The sequence below is a fragment of the Bos indicus genome, chromosome 10 (assembly GCF_029378745.1).
Source record: "Bos indicus isolate NIAB-ARS_2022 breed Sahiwal x Tharparkar chromosome 10, NIAB-ARS_B.indTharparkar_mat_pri_1.0, whole genome shotgun sequence".
Classification (NCBI taxonomy): domain Eukaryota; kingdom Metazoa; phylum Chordata; class Mammalia; order Artiodactyla; family Bovidae; genus Bos; species Bos indicus.
The window spans coordinates 20046417-20067232 of NC_091769.1; the positions used below are offsets into that span (position 1 = coordinate 20046417).

At 56.2% G+C, this 20816-nt stretch overlaps 1 protein-coding gene across 1 annotated transcript in view; it reads right to left on the minus strand.

The window, feature by feature from the left end:
- HCN4 (hyperpolarization activated cyclic nucleotide gated potassium channel 4) overlaps window positions 1-19254 on the minus strand; it is a 42166-nt gene extending 22912 nt beyond the window's left edge. The window contains exon 1 of the mRNA XM_019968244.2: window positions 18229-19254. Within this exon, the coding sequence (XP_019823803.2) occupies window positions 18229-19019 (791 nt within the window). The 5' untranslated portion in view covers window positions 19020-19254. The remainder of the gene's footprint in view (window positions 1-18228) is intronic.
- Window positions 19255-20816: the final 1562 nt, after the last annotated feature.

Consider the following 20816-nt stretch of genomic DNA (forward strand, 5'->3'; position numbering starts at 1 on the left):
GTCCTAGATCAGTTCCTCACTACTCCTCATGCAGACTTTGTCCCTGCCACCCACCTCATCCCCTGCCTCCTCTTTCTTTCCCTCCATGTCACATGCTCTCTGGGTTATCTAGCCAAACCACATTATGATTATGTCACTCCATGCTTGAACTCCACTCTGGAGACCCCAGTGGCTATAGAGGAAGGTTCAAGCTCCTTGATCCGCACCCATGACTCCTCTTCCTTCTTCTCCCTTCCACTTCGTTCACAGGAGCCAACGGGACACCCAACTTGTGGCCTCATGTCCGTCCACTTTGTGGTTCCTCCTCCTTCTGAGAACTGCCCCTATCTCTTGAACCCCCGTCTTTTGAAGTCCCTTCTCTCATCCAAAAGGAGGCAGTTCAACTGCCTCCTCCTCCATGAACTTCACCTGACTGTGCAGTGTGTCTGCGATAGCAGTCGTCACATTCTGCCCGTTTCACCAGGTACTACCTAACTCTCCTTCCAGCCCCGAAACAAAGAAGCCAGGCATCTTCATGTCTGAGAACTAGATGGGAGCTAAGAGCTTCCCCCTCCATTCTAGGCCCAGCACAGATAACTGCACAAGCTGACCATGAAGCTCATGAGAATTCAGGACAGCCATCAACAACTTACTGTTTGCCAGGTACTCATCTGAGACCCTTATATAGACTATCTCATCTAATCCTATGAAGTAGATACTATGAATACGCCCATTTTACAGTTGAGATAACTGAGGCTCAAGAAGTTGGGAAATTTGCTGTATATGGTAGATCGGGATTTCACACCCAAATAGCTTGACTCCAGAGTCCCACTTGTTATCGCTCTATACAAATATAAACCCAGTCGATAGTATTTTCCCTTTCCTAAACTCTGTGCCTCCTCCTATTCCCTCTCTCCCTCCCAAACCTGTCCCCTGTGCTCTCTTCCACAGTACCTTCACTCTCAACTTCTTCATCCTCTAACCCACCTGCTTTTTCCCTTACCTGAACTTTAGTTGTGTCCTAAGGACGTCACTCTCCCAAACCCCACAGACCTCAAGGTTAGGGTGGAGTGAGCAGCTTTGTCCACGCTAATGCCTCTTCCTGCCTGTGGTAGGAATGTCTACAAGATCTCTTGAGCATCCTGTCATTTGCTGGCCTTCTTTACAGCATCCACTCGCCACTCTTGGGGACCGTGGTGAGGCTGGCACCTGGTTCACAATCTTCTATTCCATTGCGAATCCTGCCTTCATCCTGGGTGACTTCTACTTCCCCTCATCAACCAGCAATAACACCCAGCCTCCCACTGGCTTGAAGTCCTGCCTCTAAAGTCTTCGCTCCAGTCCCTTCCAACAGCACATCCTGGACTGGGTCACTGTCTGCAGTTGGTCCATCTTTAATCTCAGATAAGCAGTGCTCTCTCCCACCCTAACCTCCTTTTCTGCCAGTTCTCTTATCCAATCATGCTAAGTCTGTTCTTTGGTGTCCCAGGAGCTTGCAGTCACTGGCCCTCTAATTATCCTGTGAGAACCCTCCTGCCTCCTCCCATTCCCCCCACACATAGTGGTTCTGCTCATCAACCTCTCTTGCCCCGTCCTCTGGCCCCGACTTCACTAGATCATAACTGTAACTCAGAGCCATCATCAGCTCTTCCCCTGTTTCCATGGAAGGGGATGGGCTGTACAGAAAACCTCACAACCTCAGACCAGTCCTACTAAATACCAAGTGCCTTAGTTCCTTGTGTCTCTATTTCCTCATCAGTGTTTCTGTACTCAGCAGGGTCCTCACCTCTGCCAGCCTATCCTCCAGGAGACCCTAACAGCCTTTCCCACCCATTTCCCACAGCGGCCTTTCCAAATTATCTCCTCTCTCCTCAAAGCTCTGAAACCACCACTTTCCCCCTCCCTCCCAGCAGATAACAGCACTTCTTCACAGAGGAAACAGAAGCCTGCAAAATGCCCCCTTCTTTTCCTGCCATCTGACTACTCCCTTGCTTGTCTCTCTCCCTCCCCGCTTTCCCCCTCCACCCCCCAGTCACAAGGAATCAGTTGATGACTCTACTATCTGCTCTCTCAACACTGTTCCCTTTTTCCTCCCCAGGAACATTACAGGTTATCCCCTCTCTCGCCCATATCTTCAGGCCCTTCTGATCAGCTTTTAAGATCTCGCACTTAATAAAATCACTCCCGAACCCCCACTATCTTATCTTTTCTCCCCTCAGAACCAAGCTTCCTGAAAGACGTGTGGCCGTCCCCACTCTCTCACTTCCACGTCCATTTCCCCAGCATGCCTCTCAATCCTGCAGCAACACTGCCGAGGCACACATCCTGCTGCCAAATCCCACAATTTCCGGTCCATTCCATCTTGACCCTCTGTATCATCTGACACTGTGCACCATTTCCGCTGAGACACTCTGCTCCACTGGCTCTTCTCTGTTCTCTCTGGTTCTCCTTTCCCTCCCATTGCAGGAGCTCCTCTTTCCCTCCGTGACCTTTAAATGTTTTTGTTTCTTGGGGCCCCCACCTCCTCTCCCTCTTTACACTCTCCTGGGGTGACCTCACCAACTCCCAAGGTCTCAAAATTATTCGGCTGGCTTCCAAACCATACCTCTCTGTCCTGAGCCCACAGCCATGTGCTCTCTTGCTGACTACACACCTACACCTGGATGTCCAATGGGAACTTCATTCTTGACAGAGCCAGATATAACTTAGCAGCTCCCTGCACAAACCTGTGCTCCCAGCATGTGATACTACCATTCATCCAGACACTTAGCCTGGAAACCTGGGAATTATCCTCGACTCTCCCATCTTGCTTACCTTCCAACACTCAATCATGTGGGATCCAGCACGGCTCATCAACCCACCACCTGGCCCACTTCAGCATCTTCTTACCTGGGCTCCTGCCTTTCCCAGGACCCCACAGACCTCAGGGTCTGCATCCTCTCCATGCTTTGCCAAACCCAAAGTCCTTCCAGGCGCCCAGCTAAAATCTAAGCTCCTTGCTGTCATTTGGGGGCACTTCCTGATCTGACTCAGCCTCCTCTAGCCCTGTCCTGGGTGTTCTGCTCCAGACACACTCAGCAGCTTTCCGTGTCCCAGGCACCCAGGACTTTTCTTCTCCTCTAGGCTTTCCTACATATTGTCCTCTGCCTGGAGATACCCTCCCTAGCCTTGCCCACTCCAGGCCACTTGGTTCAGAGGAGCTGTCATTTTTCCTGGGAGGTCTTCTTTTTCTCCCAGGAAATCTGGCGAGGTACCCCTTGGAAAGATTGAAGGCAGGAGGAGAAGGGGATGACAGAGAATGAGATGGTTGGATGGCATCACCAACTTGATGAACATGAGTTTGAGCAAGCTCTGAGAGTTGGTGATGGACAGGGAAGCCTGGCGTGCTGCAGTCCATGGGGTCGCAGAGTTGGACACCACTGAAGGACTGAACTGAACTGAGCAGTTTATCACACTAGGATGTAATTGTAGTCACTTGACTCTCTGAACTTAGTGCAGTTCCTTTTATGAGGTAGGTCCAAAAAAAAGCCTGGGAATGGGTGGATGAGTGAATAAATGAATGACTGAATGAGTCCCTTGGGAGCCAGAGACTGAGTGGCAGGAGGCCCGGCAGAAGCTACACAAAATGGGCAGCCCTCTGAGACCCTGACTCCTTCCCACGAAGCCTTCACAGGCCTCCTCCAAGAGCAGGGAGAACTTATCCCATGCAAACCGCTGCCCCCCCGCGCCAAGACCCGAAAACTCCCAACAACATCCACTAGCAAATGGCTCCCACCTAGTGAAGATGATGGCAGAAAAGTAACGGAGGAGGAGTGGGAGCTGGGGTGGGGGAAGGTAGATGAATAAGAGACGGGCCAGGAGAATGTGGGGTCGGGGTTCTAACACAGGGATGACAGGGGCTGGTGGGGGGTGACTGAGGCTAAAGATGTCAACCAAGGCCACGACTGTGTTTCCATCCTGACCAGCACAAGCCTGGCAAGGCAGAACACACCAAGCCCCCTCCTTTCAGGCATGCCCCTTCATTACAGACACGCCCCCTCCTTTCAGGCACGCCCCCTTGGTGGGGACTTGGCAGATTCTCCCATCTACCTGATAGGCTTGCACAGAGATCCAGAAGGTGGGGTGTGGGGGGGGGCACGGAAGAGGCAACTCCATTTCTTCCCTTGAATTCCCCTACGTCGTCCCCGCTTTGAAGACCCAGGATTAGTCTCGTCTCCCCACACCTGCTGTGTGCTAACCAAGAGCAGAAATGACACCTCTTCCTTTTCCCAGATGTAGCCACAATAGCGGCACCCAGAAGGAGAAGGGTGGGGGGAGTGAGGTCTCAGTAAAATTGTCTTATTGTTCAATAAATGCGTGTATTAAAGACTATTGCGGTGGGGAGAGAGGGTGACTGTCAAAAATTTTTAAAATGAAGTCACATGGCTATTTCTAAGTAGTGGATTATGGGTGATTTTTGTTTTCTATATTATAGCTTTCTTTATTTTCTAAATTCCCCATAATGGGCAAATATTACCTTTTAATCAGAAAAATAATCCCCCCCAAAATTAATCACGGACCAGTGACCCATGCGGTGAAGAGTCCGCTGATGTAAGACACACGGGTCCGCGGGGAACTCCTAGGCGCTGAGACAAAGGTGTTGTCTTAACGCAACGGCAGGAGGAGCAGATTTTCTGGAGGCGGTTAAGGATGAGGAGACAGAGGGAGGCCGTTTGAAGGGCAGGTGTAACCGGCAAAGGAGACCACGTGCCTGCCCACAACTCACACATACACACACGTACGCACGCCCCGCGCGGGAACGCACACACGTGGGACACCTTCCCTGCCTTCCCTCTCCCACAACCAATAACAACTGTTGGGAAGCAGGGACCAGCCCCTCCCCATCACAGGCTCTCCGAGGCAGAGCTGCGGCCCAGCCCCCCTCACCACGCTCCACCCACCCGAAGGGGACGCGGCGCAGGAGTCGGGTATTTTTTTGCCTCCCCGCCCCTCTCACACCGGAAAGCTCTGCCTCCCATCGCCCTCAACTCCGGCCTCTGAGAGGAATAAACGCCTCCCCTACCCCCCTCCTCTGGTCCACCGTCCCCTGACCCAGCCTGGGGTCTTCCCCTACAGCAGATGAATTGCTGTCTTCCAACCCCGCCTGGCCACTAGGGCTCTATTTTTAACCCACCTCAAACTCTCTGACTCAGAATCACAGGGCTCCCAGGTAGCTGCTCCCTCGGCCGCCTGAGGCTGCCTCCCAACCAATGCGATTCAGACAAGGGCATCCAGCTAACGCTGGGCTTATGGTGGGTTATCCAGATTCTGGAGTGTTTTTGGGAACTCGCTTTCCTGTGAGGATGCGCTGTTACCTGAAGAACATAATTTGGCTTTGTTTCTGTTTTTTTGAAGACCCAGACAAAATGGCATTTTACCCCTGCCTCTTCCCTGGTAACTCTTCCCTGGTCCCTCTCAGTCTTGGGCTGAGTTCCTAGTCCCTCAGCAAACAATGAGGGCTAGTTGCAGCCATTCCGCAAGGAGAAGGTGAGCTGTGTGAGGGCTGAAACTGCTAGAACCTTCCCTTCCCCTTCTGTGATCTTTTAATCACACTGCACAGTGCCTAAATTACCTGGGGAATTCGGATTCACTGGGTGTGGGGTGAGGGCCGACACCTGTATTGCTTACAGGATCCCAGGCAATGTTGAGGCCACTGGTCCAGGGGCCACACGTGGAGCAGCTAGGTCACAGCAGACAGTGCAGCAGAGACGCTCTCTAGTGTCCGGATACCTGGCGGTGTGGCCTTGGACAAATCCCTCAACCTCTCTGAGTCTGTTTTCTTATGTACAAAATGAGACCTTTAATCCCATCTCACAGGATTCCAAGATGATTCAATGAGATAACATTAATAATGTACTACACAGTGCAAGTAATCAGCATATGCTGGCTGTTACCATCATCATTATTATTCTTACAACCACTTAGATGCAGGTCCTGGCCTCAGGACTAAGGGGATCCAGAGGTGTGTGGAAAGGGAACATTTCAAAGTGTAAGACCCTCACTGTACTGAGACCTGAGATAATTTTTCCATAGTGCCATGACAGTCCTGGCTTGACCATATAGGGACAAGAAAATTCCCCCACACAACAGAGAGGAGGAACTGATGATGGAAGTGTGATGTCTACTCAAGAATGAGGAATAAGGTGGTTTTAGTCTCCTTTGATTATAAAACTGTAGCCCACTAAGTTCTTGGCATGGTACCCTCTCACCCACCCACTTGTAAGCCTCACAAGCATCCTATTCTAATAAATCACTTCTTATCTATCACTTGCCTCTTGCTGAAATCTTTCTGAGCTGAGACATAAAGGACTGGAGCTCCTCAGGGCCCCCCAGAATGCCACCTAGCGGTTTCAGTCCCTCTTCGAGAAGCCCTCAGTCTAGGGGGGAGCAGCATGGCTTGTTGGGCACAAAAACCCCAAAATGGATGGGACCTGAGAGTGCCCACTGGTCAGGAAGGCTGGCCTTGTGGTTGCAAGAAGGAGGTGTGTGCTATCCAGCAGAAGGAAGCTAGACCAGGGGCCAAGAGTCTTGGGTTCTACCCATTTCAGTCTCTTACTTGCTGTGTGCCCTTGAAGGAGTCCCTGCCTCCCACGATCCCTGCCTCAGTGTCCACAGTGGTACAATGAGAGGATGGAGCCAGACACTCTCTAAAGACATGCTGATTCCATGGATCTCTGCAGTGCAGAGGCTAGCCAAGGGCAGCTGGCCAGGGGGAAAGCTTGCTGAGAGAAAAGCACCCATCTCAGAAATCCATGACACTCCCTCCCTGAACTCAATCCTGACCCAAAGAAAGGATGGGGGCATGCTGAATGTCAGACTGAGTAGTCAGGACTCTTCTGGGGACATGGGGAGCCATGAAGGTGCAGAGGAAAGAGTTCTTCGGGGAAAGAATTGTTATTGCACCTTCTCAACGGCACAGCCAAGCCCAGCCCTGGCCATGAGGAGCACCCAAGACATCAACCCGTTGCTTCTCTGAAGGCCCCAGCCCTGTACTGGAGACTCTAAATCTGTGCACTCATCAGACACACAGTAGCATAAAAGCATGCACGTGCACGCGTGCACACACACACACACACACACACACACACCAAACTATACAGCAGGGGTCACCTACTCTACAATGGCCCTGAACTGCCAGGATGCTGTGTTCCTTAAGGCTAGTGGTCCAACCTCTCTGAGCGTCACTAAGACCATTTGGGGGAAATTGTAGAGGGGGCCAGCAATGGAGAACTTCTTCAGCTGGCTTACAAGAAACAAAAAAGGCCCCAGCACAGCTCTTCCCACTTAGGAGAATGAAGTAAAAATAGAATATTGCTGTGGAGTCGCACGTGAGCACAAGCTCAAGGGAGATCAGGTAGGAGGGCTCACCGGCTTCTGCAGGAAGGCACACCTCATCAAGGAGGAGATGGGATGCACTCAGAGCAGAACTTCCTGAGGCCAAGCAGGTGGCAGACACGGTGAATAAGGGCACCGGCGGGGATGGGGGGAGGGCCGTGGCTAAACGTTGACTCTCTCTACGGACCCCTCTTCTTGTTAGGATGGGGTTCTCCCGGGAGTGCCTGGGCTCTGGGGACATGAGCTGGATGGGACTCTGCCTTCCCTCCAGGAAAACACAGTTTGACAAGGACACAGAGCAAGGGCCATGTTCCCTGGGGTCCCAATAGGCCCAGAGTTTTATGATTCTCTTTGCTCCTGCCGTGAGGAAGGAAAGGGAATGACTCCCTGGGGAGTAGAACGTCATGAATGGCTTGGAGGTATTCACTACCAGGTTCTGGGAAGCACTGGAGGGCTGTGGTGAACACACTGCAGTGGGAGACTGGCAGACGGTTAGCGCAGAAAGGGCACTCGGGGTGCCCAGCTCACTTGGGTGCTTCCCAAACTTCTACCTGCCCAGGCCTCATGCATGGAGACCCAGGCATCCATAATTGCAGAAAGCTCCCAGGTGACTCTACAACCACCAGTTTCAGATTGGGGGTCATGCTAAAACCCAACCCCTCTCCAGCTCCATTTTCAGATGAGGAGAGCAAAGCCAAGGTGGTAAGGGCATGGCTCAGCCCACCCAGCTACATGGGGCACAGCCTGGTCTCACCTGGCCTCTTCTTCCAGCTGGCCCCCTCAGTTCTGTCCACAGAAGCCCTGGAGCAACACGGCAGGAAGATGATTCCCCAGAGCCTCTGGGACAGGATGGACATTGTCGCATTTCCTTCCCCTGCCAATTCCAAAGCCAATGGTCCTACTGCTCTGCCCTGCAGGACTCTTCCAGCCTTAGCTGTCCATGTGACCTGGTCTCCGTGGATCCTCCTATCTGAACTGAGACCATGTTGAAAGTTCCAGGAGGAGACAGCAGCCCCGGCCCCAGAGAAGAGGTGACTGGGAGGAAGGGGTGGGTGGGGGCCTCTGCCCAGAGAAAAGCCTGATCTCCACCCCCACAGGGGCTGTGATCTAATGGCTGGGGGGGTGGAAGGCAACAGACACAGCATAACCGAACAATGTGCTAGGGAGCCCCGGCCCTGATCCCCAGGATAGGGGCTGGTGGAGACGCCACAGAAAGAGGAACCCCACACACACTCCGGGAGCACAGGGGCCATGTAAATCCAAGATCACGCCTGGATGGGCCTCTCAGAGTCTCAGGAAACAGGGCAGGAGATTCTCATCAGCTCTACTTGTCAGCAGCGCGGTCCCTGCTTTGCCGGCTCAATTTGCACTAATGGGGTCAGGATTACGGGTTCAATACCTATTTGGCCAATTAGCTCTGCTCCCTTCTCAGCCTCAGACTGAGCTATGACGCTGGACTCTGAGAGAGGAAAGGACTTTGCTGAGGTCACCCGGCAGAACAGGATGAGGGTCAGGAAGGCAAACCCAGCGTGAGAGGGTGGACAGTTACAAGCCGGGGAAGCTTGGGATGAGAGGCCCAGGGTTCCGGGCTGGGCTGGCCCTGATGTTACATGAGGACAGGCCACAGCTGCAGAGTCCCTCCTCCTGGACCATATTTCTTCAAAAAGCTGCCAGTGGCATTTAGGAGCCTTGTGGGCTTGAGGGGGAGGGTCTTTCCTGTCCGTGGGGAAGGGGATATCGCCTAGTATCCTCTGACAAATCGTAGGTAGGAGAAGCCCATGGCTGGCTTTGGCGTCAAGTGGCCGGGGACTCAGGTTAATCATTGACAGGGGCTGCTCCAGCCTGTGATGGGGAACCGCAGGGTAATTACTTCTGGGCTCCAGGCCACACACTCAGTGACATTATTACAGTGGTAACATCTGCCTTCCGGGTCTAGGATGGCAGAAGAAAGCAGTCTTCTCAGAGGCTGTGCAGCTGGGACTGAGGCCTGGGAGAGCTGGCCTGGGCTGCAAGGACCCAGGGTCAGAGGCCAGAGAGACACAGACAAACTTACCTGCAAATGCACACACACACATACTCAGGCAGCATTGGGGGGCAAGACCCGGGGTCATGGGGTCAGAGTCCTCAAGGACTAAGCTTCAGGAGTGGAGGTCCAAAAGGGCAGGTTTGGAGTAATCTGCCCCCTTGTCTGACAATACCCAGTCAGGCGTCTCAAGGTCCCAGGCACTCGCCTCCAAGAAAGTGTGCATAATGGGTCTCTCTCTCCTTCAGATCCAGCTCAGCTCTGCTTCCTCCAGGAAGCCTTCCCCGACCATCAGTCCAAATTGGTCTATCTCTTATCTGCCCTCCTGCAAAGCCGACCAGGGTTATTTCAGCTAAGAGGAGCTGAAATACTACCCTCCTATTTGCCAGACGGGTAGAGATCCCCATTCTCCATGATGGGTGAAAACAATCTTGGACTGGAGCATCTGATCTCCCAGTGGGCACAACCTCCCTTCACTCACCCCTTTCCAAGCCCAGAAGACAAGGTATTAGCCAGTCCTGTGTTATGTATTAATTTCTGAAAGCCTCGTTTGTGCAGACATAACATATCCACCCACATGGGTAAATGCTTAGACAGACACAAAATCATCATCAGCCAATTATCAGGCCCCCGCAGCTGCCGAGAGCAGACCTGGAGGTCCCACGGCTTGCTCGGCTATTTGTGGGAGCCAGAGGTGGGGATGCAGTGGGAAATAGGGAGTGCCTCTACCAAGCCAGCACATCTCTCTGCCCAGCCCGAGCACTACTCTGCAGGAGCCACTAGCTGGCTGCCTGGCTGGGAAGATAGATACAGTTCCAAACAATGAGAGACCACAGCATGGCAGGAGTGGGCACGTGTGAGGTTTGGTGGCTCTGGCTTTGGCAGCGGTAGAACCTTTGAGTATTTATAATTCGTACTTTACCTCCCTGAGAAGACCACAGGCAGCTGGCTCAGATGCTAAGAGGTGTAGGAGCTCTGGGAGCTTAAAAGAAGGGGGGATTTTGGGGGTGGGGTTGGCAGGGCAGAGAATGGAATGGACAACCTGCCCACCCTGTCCCCAGCCCCAGTGTTTCAGGGAGGCACTGAGGTTGGCTCCAAGACTCTGTTCAAGGACTCCAATTCCTCACTTCAGACCAAGGCCTTATCTTGGTCCCAGGCTGAGCCCTGATCCTGGTCGCACACTGAGCCTTAAGCCACAGACTGACTCCACTCTTCACAGACCCCGTGACCATATATTTCTCTGGTGGAGAAGACACAGACACCACTGGCTACTTGTCCCCTTCCCCTTTGAACCCCAAACACATCAGTGGCATCCAGATGTAGTTCCAAAATCCCAAAGGTCTCCATGTCAGGCTGTGCAGGGGGAGCAGGTGGGCAAGTGTCCCAGTCCAGATCCCCAGGGGCAGCAGCCCCAGGGTGGGGGATTAGGATAGGCATGAGCTTAAATTAAGATGGATCCTGAACATACTCAACAGTCCAAAATTCAGGCATGAGGCTGGGGAGACAAAAAAAGCGTCCCAGTGATGAGACCATTCAGAACTCTTCCCTGGACCCCTCTCTGGCTGGGGGTGGGGTAGGCTGTGGAGCCCTAAGACCTCTGAGCCAAAACCCTTCTTGGGTTATGGTTTCATCTCTGACTTGGACTTACTCTATGACCTTGGGCCAGTCACTGTCCGTCTCTGGCCCTCTGCTCCCTACCTATAACATAAAGGCTTTAGGCCAGGAGCTTGCTAAGCCCTGTCCAGATCTGGTACTCTGAGGCCTGTTCAATTTCCCATGCCAGCTGAGCTCCTCCACACAGATAATGTGTGCTCAGTATTATCTGCCATGTTTTCATCCTTAGGAGAATGTTTTCTTGAACTACTTTTGTAATTTAGCTTTTAAAAGCTAACATACACACACACACAGAAAAGAAGGGAGAGAGAAAAGGGACAAGTACAAGTTTTGAGTCCTAGAGAACAGGTTCAAATTCTATTAAAAATTCTGGTGCTTCAGAGCTGTGTGATTTCAAGCAAATCTTTTTTTTTTTTCCCCCCATCAGAGCCTCGGTTCCCATATCTGTAAGCTGCGGACAATAGAACCTATTTTTCGGGCCACGGTGAAGAATAAGTGAAACATGAGAAATGGAGCTCCTAGCACAGTCTGGCACGTGGCTGTGGTTCGTAAGTGGTGGTTATTGGTCTGTGAGTCCACCTGCCTTCGGTCTGTATTGGTTGGAGTCCAGAGTTGTAAACTCAGAAGCCCGCGGGGTCAGGCAGCGCGCACAAGTGATATGGCTGGGTGCAGGCCAGAGACCGCAGGACCGGAGGGGACTGTGGGCACCTGGAGACCAAAAGCCAGGTTAAGGCCTCTGCTGAGCGCCAGTTCCCTGCCGTGGGGTGGGAACGTGGGGCCGGCATTGCCAGTTTCCAATTTTTCAAGAGAAGCTGGGAAGCCAAATCTTTGTCTGACATCCTTCCGTTTTAAACATTGTCTCAGACTTGTTATGACACGCTGTGCTGGCCAAACAGAACACATCTGGGCACTGTATTTGGTCCACAGGATGCTGCTTAGCAACCTCTGGTGTAAGTACTGCTGTCTCATTTTGAGCAGCCTCGGTGACAGGGAGCTCACTACCTCACTGGGCAGACTCTCGCCCCGGCTCTGGGTAAGTGATGATGATACAGAGTGTCTCTGAGTGGCCGCCTAGGCTCCAGGATCACAGATTTCCACGGCCCTGGCAATGCTTTCTTGGTAAAGCCTGGCTGGCAGAGAACATCCTCTCTGAAGCCAAGGCAGTGCCCCTGGCCTCCCTGTGGCCCGCTCTGGCTGGGAAATGTGGATTCTTCAACATCCCCTGGGCCCAAGCAGGACCGCCTGGCCGGCCTCAGTAGCCCTTCTATTAATTAGCAGCTGGCAGCAGCAGCTCTGTGAGAGCCCTTGAGCCAAGGGGTATGTGTGCTGGAGCCGGCTGCCTCCTCAGTTACATGACAAGTCCCCCGGGGGACTGGGGCCAGACCTTCTGCTGTGGGTGAATTCCCCCACGGTGGCCAGTGTTGTGACAGGCACAAGGGCCACTCAGGCTGCGATGACACTTGTCAGCCCTGTCATCTAGATGTAGATGGATGCTTACCAGGCTGGGCAGTGGCAGCAAGAAGTGACAGGCAAGTCCAGCCCAGTGGGGCCGCTAGGCATGGTCTGGGGTGGGGGAAGGGGCATTAAGCTTGAGACCCCCCCTCCGAAGGTGCCAAGGCCACTGCTGTCACTGAATGTGTCTGTCCTCCTCCCAGCCAGCCACCATCAGCTTCCCCTCACACCAGCTCGCCTGCCTGGCACCTCTGGACTCCCTCACTGACAACATCTGTTCCTTCCCAGAAATCTCATTACAACACAGCAGTCACCATACTCCCCGCCCCTTCTCTAGCCAGCCACCCCTCCGGCCCTTTGAAGGGGCAAGAAGCTGTGAAAACAGTGGGACAGGACGGATTAATGAGGGCCCTCGGGCCACCTGGCCTCCTCCTGCTCGCCCCATCCCAACAGCCACTATCCGGGGCCGGCAGTGTCCAGGCAGTGATGCAGGAAGGGAGGGAGGCCGTGGATCTGACATCCCCAAGCCTGTGCCGACCTCTGTGGCTGAGGGCCACTCAACTCAGTTCACAGAACTCACCCTGCTGTGTGTCCTCAAGGCCAAGAGGAGGAGAGTCTCTGGTCTCAAGAAACTCAGTCAGGGAGCCCAGGTTATGCGTGGAACACACGCTCTGAACCTCAGTACTCTCAGCATGGTTCTAGGCGGGGTACCAGCAGCCTCGGTTCACCTGCGCACTTATCAGGATGCAGAAGCTCAGACCCATCCCAGACCTAAAGAGTCAGAATTTGCATTTTAACAGGCCCTTGGTGAGTAGGATGCCAGGATGGCATGAGAAGCGCTGCACTGTGACCGACACAGAGCTCTATGCAAATGCCATGTGATGGGCAAGGAGGGGGAGATGGATGAGGGTGGCCACACTGGGCTGAGAAGGCATCCCAGGAGACCCCAGGGCCCTCAGCCTGGGAGAAGAGGGCACATGGAAGGCAGGGGGCCCAGCATTGTGTGAGACAGCCCACTTGACTGCCCCAAAGCCTGGCGCTCACAGCAGCCAAGGGAACAAATGGGGCGGGGCCAGGCAGGAGAAAGGCCCCCGGCCTCATCTTGCAGCAGCTGGACAGGGAATTGAAGCCTTGCAATGGGGAGAACCCAGAGGGTCCTGGTCCCCCGGCCCCATTGGGTTTCTGTGCACCCGACATCCCGGGAGCACCTTGGCCCTGCGCTGGATGCTGGCCTTTGCAGCACATCCTCCACCTGCCCGAGTCTTAGCAGGTGGAGCACGTCCTCGTCACTGGAGAATCCTGCTGCCCACTGAGCCAGCTGACAGCACCACCCAGGCAGCTCACCTTGGAATTCCCCTCTGCACCAACGCCCTTCCCCCTCCCCTAGCGCCACAGCAGCCTGCAGTGTCTTTCCTGGCTTTCCACACTGATAGCAGAAGCACAGTCCTGGACAAGACCCCCCAGGAAGGCCCCAGAACGCCCCAGGCCCAGCATCCTGCTTCTGCCTGCTTCCTCCTCACTACTGACCTGAACAACCCTTCCCATGGTGAAAGGGAGAGAGACAGGCAGAGCACTGAGGAGGCAGACAAATCACTCGTCCCCCAGCAGGGCACCTTTCCTCCTAAAGCATCTCGTCTGCCCCGTTTTCATTTGCATGCTGCAGGCCACGGGCAGCCCAAGCCTCAGGTTACAGAGGGCCCCAGTGAAGGCTCTGGGAGGCCAGCCTCTGCCCCTCCCAGGCCAAGACTCTCTTTGGGGCTGGCCCAGAGTGAGGCTCACAACCTAGATGGTTTTCAACTTAGGAGGGGTCCACAGACCCCAGAAATTCAGAGTGTGCATATCAAGTGCGTCTGGATACGTGTGTCTTTCTGGATAGAAACTCTATAGTTTCCAGCAGGTTCTCAGTTCTCTGATGCAGATCCAGAACCACTGGCCTGAACCAAGGACAGAGGCCCATCTGGTCTGCTCAGATCTAAGGGAAGGAAGCAGTGTGGCCAGGGTGGCGGGGGTCACTTCCACATTTCTGTTCTCTCACAGTTCACCTTACCTCCACCGGGTGACCACAGCTGGACAATGGGTGTCTGGCTTGGCAGACACCAATTTTCTGGATGGGAAAACTGAGCTGCAGGGAAGGCTCATTTCCCAAGCAGGCGCCCCTAGCAGACAAGGCTAGGAAGTGACATGAGGTGGGCGGTGGCAGTTCCTGGGCCATGGAGCAGCACAGAAAGTCAGTTTTAGGCCAACCCGGGGACCTACCAGCCATTGGCCCAGTTTATGTGATTTTGGACCCAGCTGTTTCTGCCCCTGGCAGAAGGACCCTCCAGAGCCTGCTCTTTCCTTCGTTTCTTTATAGCTTCAGAAAGCTTAGGCGAGGAGATGGAATGGGCAGGGGGATGAGAAGAGTCAAGCTTCTGCCTGTCTCCACTCTCAAGGCCAAGCTGGAGTCTGGGGCATAGGAGTAGCCCTAGAACTGACGTCCTACATAGGGACTTCCCTCCAGTCCCCAAGGCCACACGCACAGCCCCAAGATATCTGCTCAGACACCTAGAGGTCACATACTCAGGACAACCCCCTGAGACTGACACTTGAAAGCCTGACTAGTTTCTGGGAACAAAACCAGGTACATCTTCACTGGGGCAAGGGGGGCTGTCTCCCCACTCCTTTCCTCTCCTCTTGGGAAAACAAGATCACACAGATACTATTTTTTATTTGTTCCAGTTTCCCACCACCAAGCTCAGCTTCCAAGACATGGTTCACGTGGAAGGAAGGACCCACCCAGGACCCAAGGGCCAACCAGCCTTAGGCAGGAGCCTGGGGAGCAAAGTCCTGAGGGGCTGCATGTTCTGGTCTCTTCCCTTACCAAACCCTAAATATGGGTTCAAAAGGCAAATGCGGAGTAGAAGGGGAGAGGAAGTGAGACAAGCGTGTAGAGACTGGAGGAGTCATGCGGGTAGCCAGGACACGGTATGTGTGCGTGTAGTGGGTGATGTGCAGAAGCAGAGGCAACCAAGAAAAGCCTGTTATCTACAGGCCCCAAGTTATGTAGGCCCTTCAGAGCGTAGCCAAGTCCAGCCCCTGGAAAAGGCACCCAACTTTTCTCCCCCAGGAAGAGGAGATGCCGGAAGCAGACTGTGACAGCAAGCCCTGAACTCCAAACCACAAACTCAATCTATCGTGGTTTGCTGGAGATTCTTTATTAAACCAATTCTGTTGGATCAATGCTTCCTGCCCGTCAAAATGATCAATAAATCCTCAACGGGCCTGAACAATGCTCATAGAAGCTCTTGTGAAGCCTGAGCTGGACACTGGGGATTGGCTCCACATAGAGGCCCAAGGCCAGTGGCTGAAACTCAAGGGACTGAGGCTTAGGGTGCTGGGTTGGCTGGGGCGGGTGGGGCAGGGTGGTGAGTGAGGCTGGGTTGAGTTGGTGGGTGTTCTCAGCCTGGAAGACTTGGCCATAGTCCTTGTCTCTTTGACCTTGTGAAGATGAGACCAGTGCTTTGGTCTAGAGGCATGATCACAACCCTTCCACACACACACACAGATAGTTTTTCTTGGATTTCTTCTCTTGCGCCGCACCTAGCATCAGGCTGCACACAGAAGGTGTATGCTTGCTGCTCCCAATTCCTGTAGCTTGTTGCACAAACCCAAATTCAAAGCCCAGTCTGACCCTTCTTTGGTTGGCCATTTATCAATCCCATTGCAGCCACACCTCCCTATCCCTACCACCCTCTTCTCCGCCATGTCCCAGGTGGCCTGTGGTTAGTAGGAGATTCTGCAGCAAGGGGACTGCAGACAGACATGCCAAGATAGGCAGAGTTCGATCAGGAAGGCAGGGGAGGTTGGATAGATGCAGTCAGCCCGGCCCCACCCCTTCAGCATCCCGGGTAAGGGGCAACTGGGAGGGTAAAAGTCAGCTCCCAGAAGGTGCTCCATTAATGCCTGTTGTAAGCAGAAGCTAGGCATACCTGGGGTTGGTCCCTAGCAGTCTCCCATCCCAGGCAATGAGGCTGGTGGTGAGAACTCTGAACAGAGGCTTTCAGACAACAAAGCCAGCAGGGAGCCAAGCAAGGGAAGGGAGGTTGATATTGACATGGCCTACCTGCCAGCACCACCAGGGAGTTCAGAGACAGGAGGAGCCCAGGATACCACCCCCCAAGCCCCGCCTTAAGGGGGAATGCAGGAGACAACAGCACCTTCCCACACCTCCCCTAGCTCAGGCTGGGATCCTCAGGCTCCAGTACTGACCTGAGGGGAGGCCACACTTTAGGAAACTGGTATAGGGAAGCAGCCACAGTTCCTCATGGGAGGGTCTCCCATCAGCTCACAAATCAGCTCATTGAGGACTGTAGCTGTTTGTTTAGTCTGTCCTCTGGATGCCCATGCCCTCTGGGAACAGGAATCTTGGATATTAGAGTTAGGTAGAGCGATCCCTCAAAATAGGAAAAGGTAGGGGCCCTCCATTCACCACCTATTTTAAGCCGTTGAGTGTTGCCTGACTGGTCATTCCTAGCATAAGAAATCTCTCTCATTGGATGGAAAACGGCTTTGCTCTCATTACAAACCTAGCTTCCCTGGAGTTTGCAAAGAGGGCTCTGCGTTGGCAAAATGTTCATTTATATTGGCAGACGAGCAGGGAAGGCAGGGAAGAGAGCTAAATAGGGGGCAGGGCCCCGAGAGAGAGAGAGAGAGAGAGAGAGAGAGAGAGAGAGAGAGAGAGAGAGAGGGAGAGAGGGAGAGAGGGAGGGAGGGAGGGAGAGAGGGAGAGAATGAATTAAACCCACCTCAAAAGAGTGAACGTTTTCGACACTCACTTCAATGCTGTGCATCAGGAAAGCCCAGGGAGGCCCCAACATCTTGATGAGGGTAGGGGCATCGCTGATTCTAACTTCAGAGAAAATCATCAATCTCTCTTTTTGCACAGTACCCCCTCAGGCCCAGAGTGGCATCTACTCTGGTGATGAGGAGGGGGCGGGGTTCCTCTCCCTGACTGGTAGTTAGACCGTTTGGGGAACCAGAGCTGACCCATGAAAGACCTAGCAGATGCTGGTGCTTGGACCACTGGGGTGAGAATGGGGCACGGGGCAACTGCTCATCAGTCAGGGCACCAGGCATCTTCACTGACCACGACAAGCAAGGTCATGCTGCCCTGCTCATCTGGATGCCAGCTGCCCAGGGTGCCTGTTCCTGGCCCACTACTTGGCATGGGGGGCTGGGCTCAGGGCTAAGGTGGGTGCAGAAGGCTTTTACCCTGGACCTGAGGCCCCAGTGACCTCAGTCTCCCTGGAGCTCCTCCCCAGTTGCAGCTTCCCAGGACAACAGAAGGCAGATAATAATGCCTGGGGTCAGCGCCCAAGGAGCTGGCCCAGCTGCCAAAAGGTCAGTCTCTGTCTTCCGGGCCCTGCTCTGCAGGCTGAAAGACCTGGAGCAGCCTTGGGGATGTCCACCCCGACTCTGCAGCCCAGAAGAGGGAGGCGGGATGTGGGGCTTAAGGTGGCAGAGCCTCATCGTGGCTGCGGGCAGGGCTAGGCCAGGCTCAGAACACCTTTTCAGCTTGCCTCTAATGCGGCCGAGACCGGGAAAGGATGAGGTTGGGAGGCTGGAGCACAGAGGAAAGTTCTCAGCGCGGTGCAAGAGGAGGTCTGGGGGTGTCTCGGAGCCTCGAGGCGCCCCAAGCTCCCAGCGCGAGAAAGGAAAGTTAACTCCGGCTGAGAGGCAGGGCCGAGAAGACAAGCATGCCTGCGACCGCTCAGAGAACCCATCGGACCGTCGCCGGGGCCCCTTACCTGAAGTCGCTGTAGGGGTGGATAATCCAAAACCCGGCCGACTTAACCCTCTCCTGCTCGCGTTCTACCGCCTTCTGGCTGCCGAACATTCTCAGGGAGAATTTGTTGACCCCGGGCTGGAGCATGGCCCCGAACTGGCGCTGCATAAAGCCGGCCTGGCCCAGGCGCACCTCGGCCTCAGGGAGGATCTGGTCTCCAGCGGCCGCGCCTCCCTCCACTTTGATCGCGGTGTCCACCGAGGTCTGCTCGCAGGAGGCGGGGACCGGCTGCGGCGGCTGCTGGGGCGGCGGCGGCGGCGGCGAGGCTGCAGGTTGCGCCGAGGCGCCGGAGCGCTCGGGTTCGGCCGCCAGGCCTGGGGGCGTCCTGTCCTCACCGGGGGACGCGTCGCCCTCGGCGATGAGCCGCCGCTCCTCCGCGGAGTCATGCAGGTGCCCGTGACTGCTGCCGCCCCCCGCTCCCGCGCCGCCGCCGCCCCGGCTGCCGAGCGATGCCAGGCTCCCGCGGAAGCGCCTGCAGTCGCCGTTCGTGCTGGACTTGCCCGCGCCGCGGGCTGACCCCTCGCCGTCTGCCGCCCCGTGGGCCGCGCCCCGGGGCTCCGTGCCGCCCGCGGCAGCCGAGGGTGAAGGCGAAGGCAGCGGCCGCAGCCGGATGCTCCTGCGGCTGGGGTCCTGGCGGCCCCCAGCCCCCTCCTCCTCGGCGTCCTCTTCCTCGTCCATGATCCACGCCTTGGCCCCCACCTGCTGCGGAAGGCTGTAGAGTCGCTTGCGCATGGACGGCGGCAGCTTGTCCATGGCTCCAGGGGCCGGGGCGCGAACCGGGCCGGGGGCAGGGGCGCGGGTGCGGTGCCGCGGACCGGCTCCAGCTCCTCCCGCCGGTCAGTCCGCCCGCAGGGACGCGTCCTTCGTCGCCGGCGCCAGCCGCCTCAGGCGCCCATGCTAGGCAGGCTGTGAGCAGCGGGGAGGCTCCCTGTCCGGCTTCGGGTCCCGGGGCTCTCCGCGCTGCGCCTCCTCCCGGGACCGGCTGAGCGCGGGGACCCCGCTCTCCCTCCCTCCCTCCCTCACTCCCGCGGTCAGGGGCGCGGCGCGCGGCCGGGCTCCAGGCGCCCCGCCCCCGCGGGGAACAATGGGCGCGGGTTGAAACGGCGCTGCAGCCGCGGCGCTCGGAAAACCGCTCCGGAGCGCAGAGCGCACGGCCAGCGCTCCTCTGGGGCGTGTGTCCCGCGGGCAGGCGGGCTGTCTGTCTGTTCCGCCGCCCGGGCTTTGTGGCCAGCTGCTGCTCGCGAGCTCGCCTCGCTTCCTCTGGCCGAGCCCGGCCAGCACGTCCCGGGGCTCCCGCTGCAGCCAAGCGGAGCCCAGCGGCCCGCCGGGCTTACATCAGCGGCCGCCTCCCCCGGAGCGCCCTCCGGCAGCCCTCGGCTCCCGCGCCCCGGAATATTCATGAAGCCGCCGCAGCTCGCGGGTTGCCATAGGAGCGGCTCCCGCAGCCCGGCCTGCCTACCTGGGCTTCTTAAAGGGGCAGTGGCGCGCGGGCCAGGGGCCGGGAGGGGGGCGGAGGCGGGCCCGGCGGGGGGAGCAGGGTGGACCCTTGCCGGACCTTAGGGGCTGAGGTGAGAGACGACCTTAATCCTCAGCCCTCGAGTATCTTTCCTTGGCCTAAGGCTGGGAGCGCGCCCAAGCCCAGGGCTCGGGCTTGGGTTGCTAATTCCCCACCCCAAAATAGGGGGGTGGGGCCGGGTTTCCCGGTCTCTCCTTCTCTGAGCTCCGGGCTCGCCTCTCCCCCGCGGTTTTGCTTTTCAGCTGGGTCTCCGACCCTCCTCCGGGGAGGCGGGCCGTCTGTTTGCGGAGTCCCGGGCCTTCCCGCAGCGCGCCTGGAGAGGGGGTTTCCGGGAAATGCACTGCGTCGGGGCTGCTCCCGGGGTTTTCCTGTGACACGGGCGGGGGCGAATCCCCCGCTGGTCTTTCCCCTGCGGAACCTCGCGGCGACCCGGCCAGGAGGGCGTGGGGGAAACTCCAGGAGGCACAGGGCGCGCGGGTGCGACCCAAACCCTTCGAGGTAAGACTTCGAGGAAATGCGCCTGCAGCAGTCACGGATGCGGGGTCGGATCACGCACTCCGGGGTGCTTCCGATGCGGGTTTCCGAGACTAGCTGGCTGCAGCGGGGAGCCAGCAAGCGGGCTCTCCTGGGCGACCTGGCATTCCGGGACTAGCTGTGGACCTCCTTCTCCCTGGGTTCTCCTGCAAATTGTGGCACCCCAACGCTAGGGGAGTTCCTTCTCCACCCAGGCCCCCTACCCCTGAGCAGCTGCACAGCCCCACTCCCTTTGAGTCCGCTCCCCACCCCCACCCCCAGGCCCGCCGGCGATCCAGCTGTGCAGTCTCTCCCTGCTTATCTCTCTCCGTGCAGTCTCCGGGCTTATGGACAAATCCCACTAGCTCTGCCAGAGATACAGCGGTACTCCTCTCCAGCACTCTAAGAGACACCCTGACCCCCATCCTCACAAGCCGGGCTGGCCAGACCCTCCCCCCGGGGTTGGGGGCTGCCGAGATGGCCCAGGGGTTACTTAGACCCTGTCAGGGCCAACGCGCCAG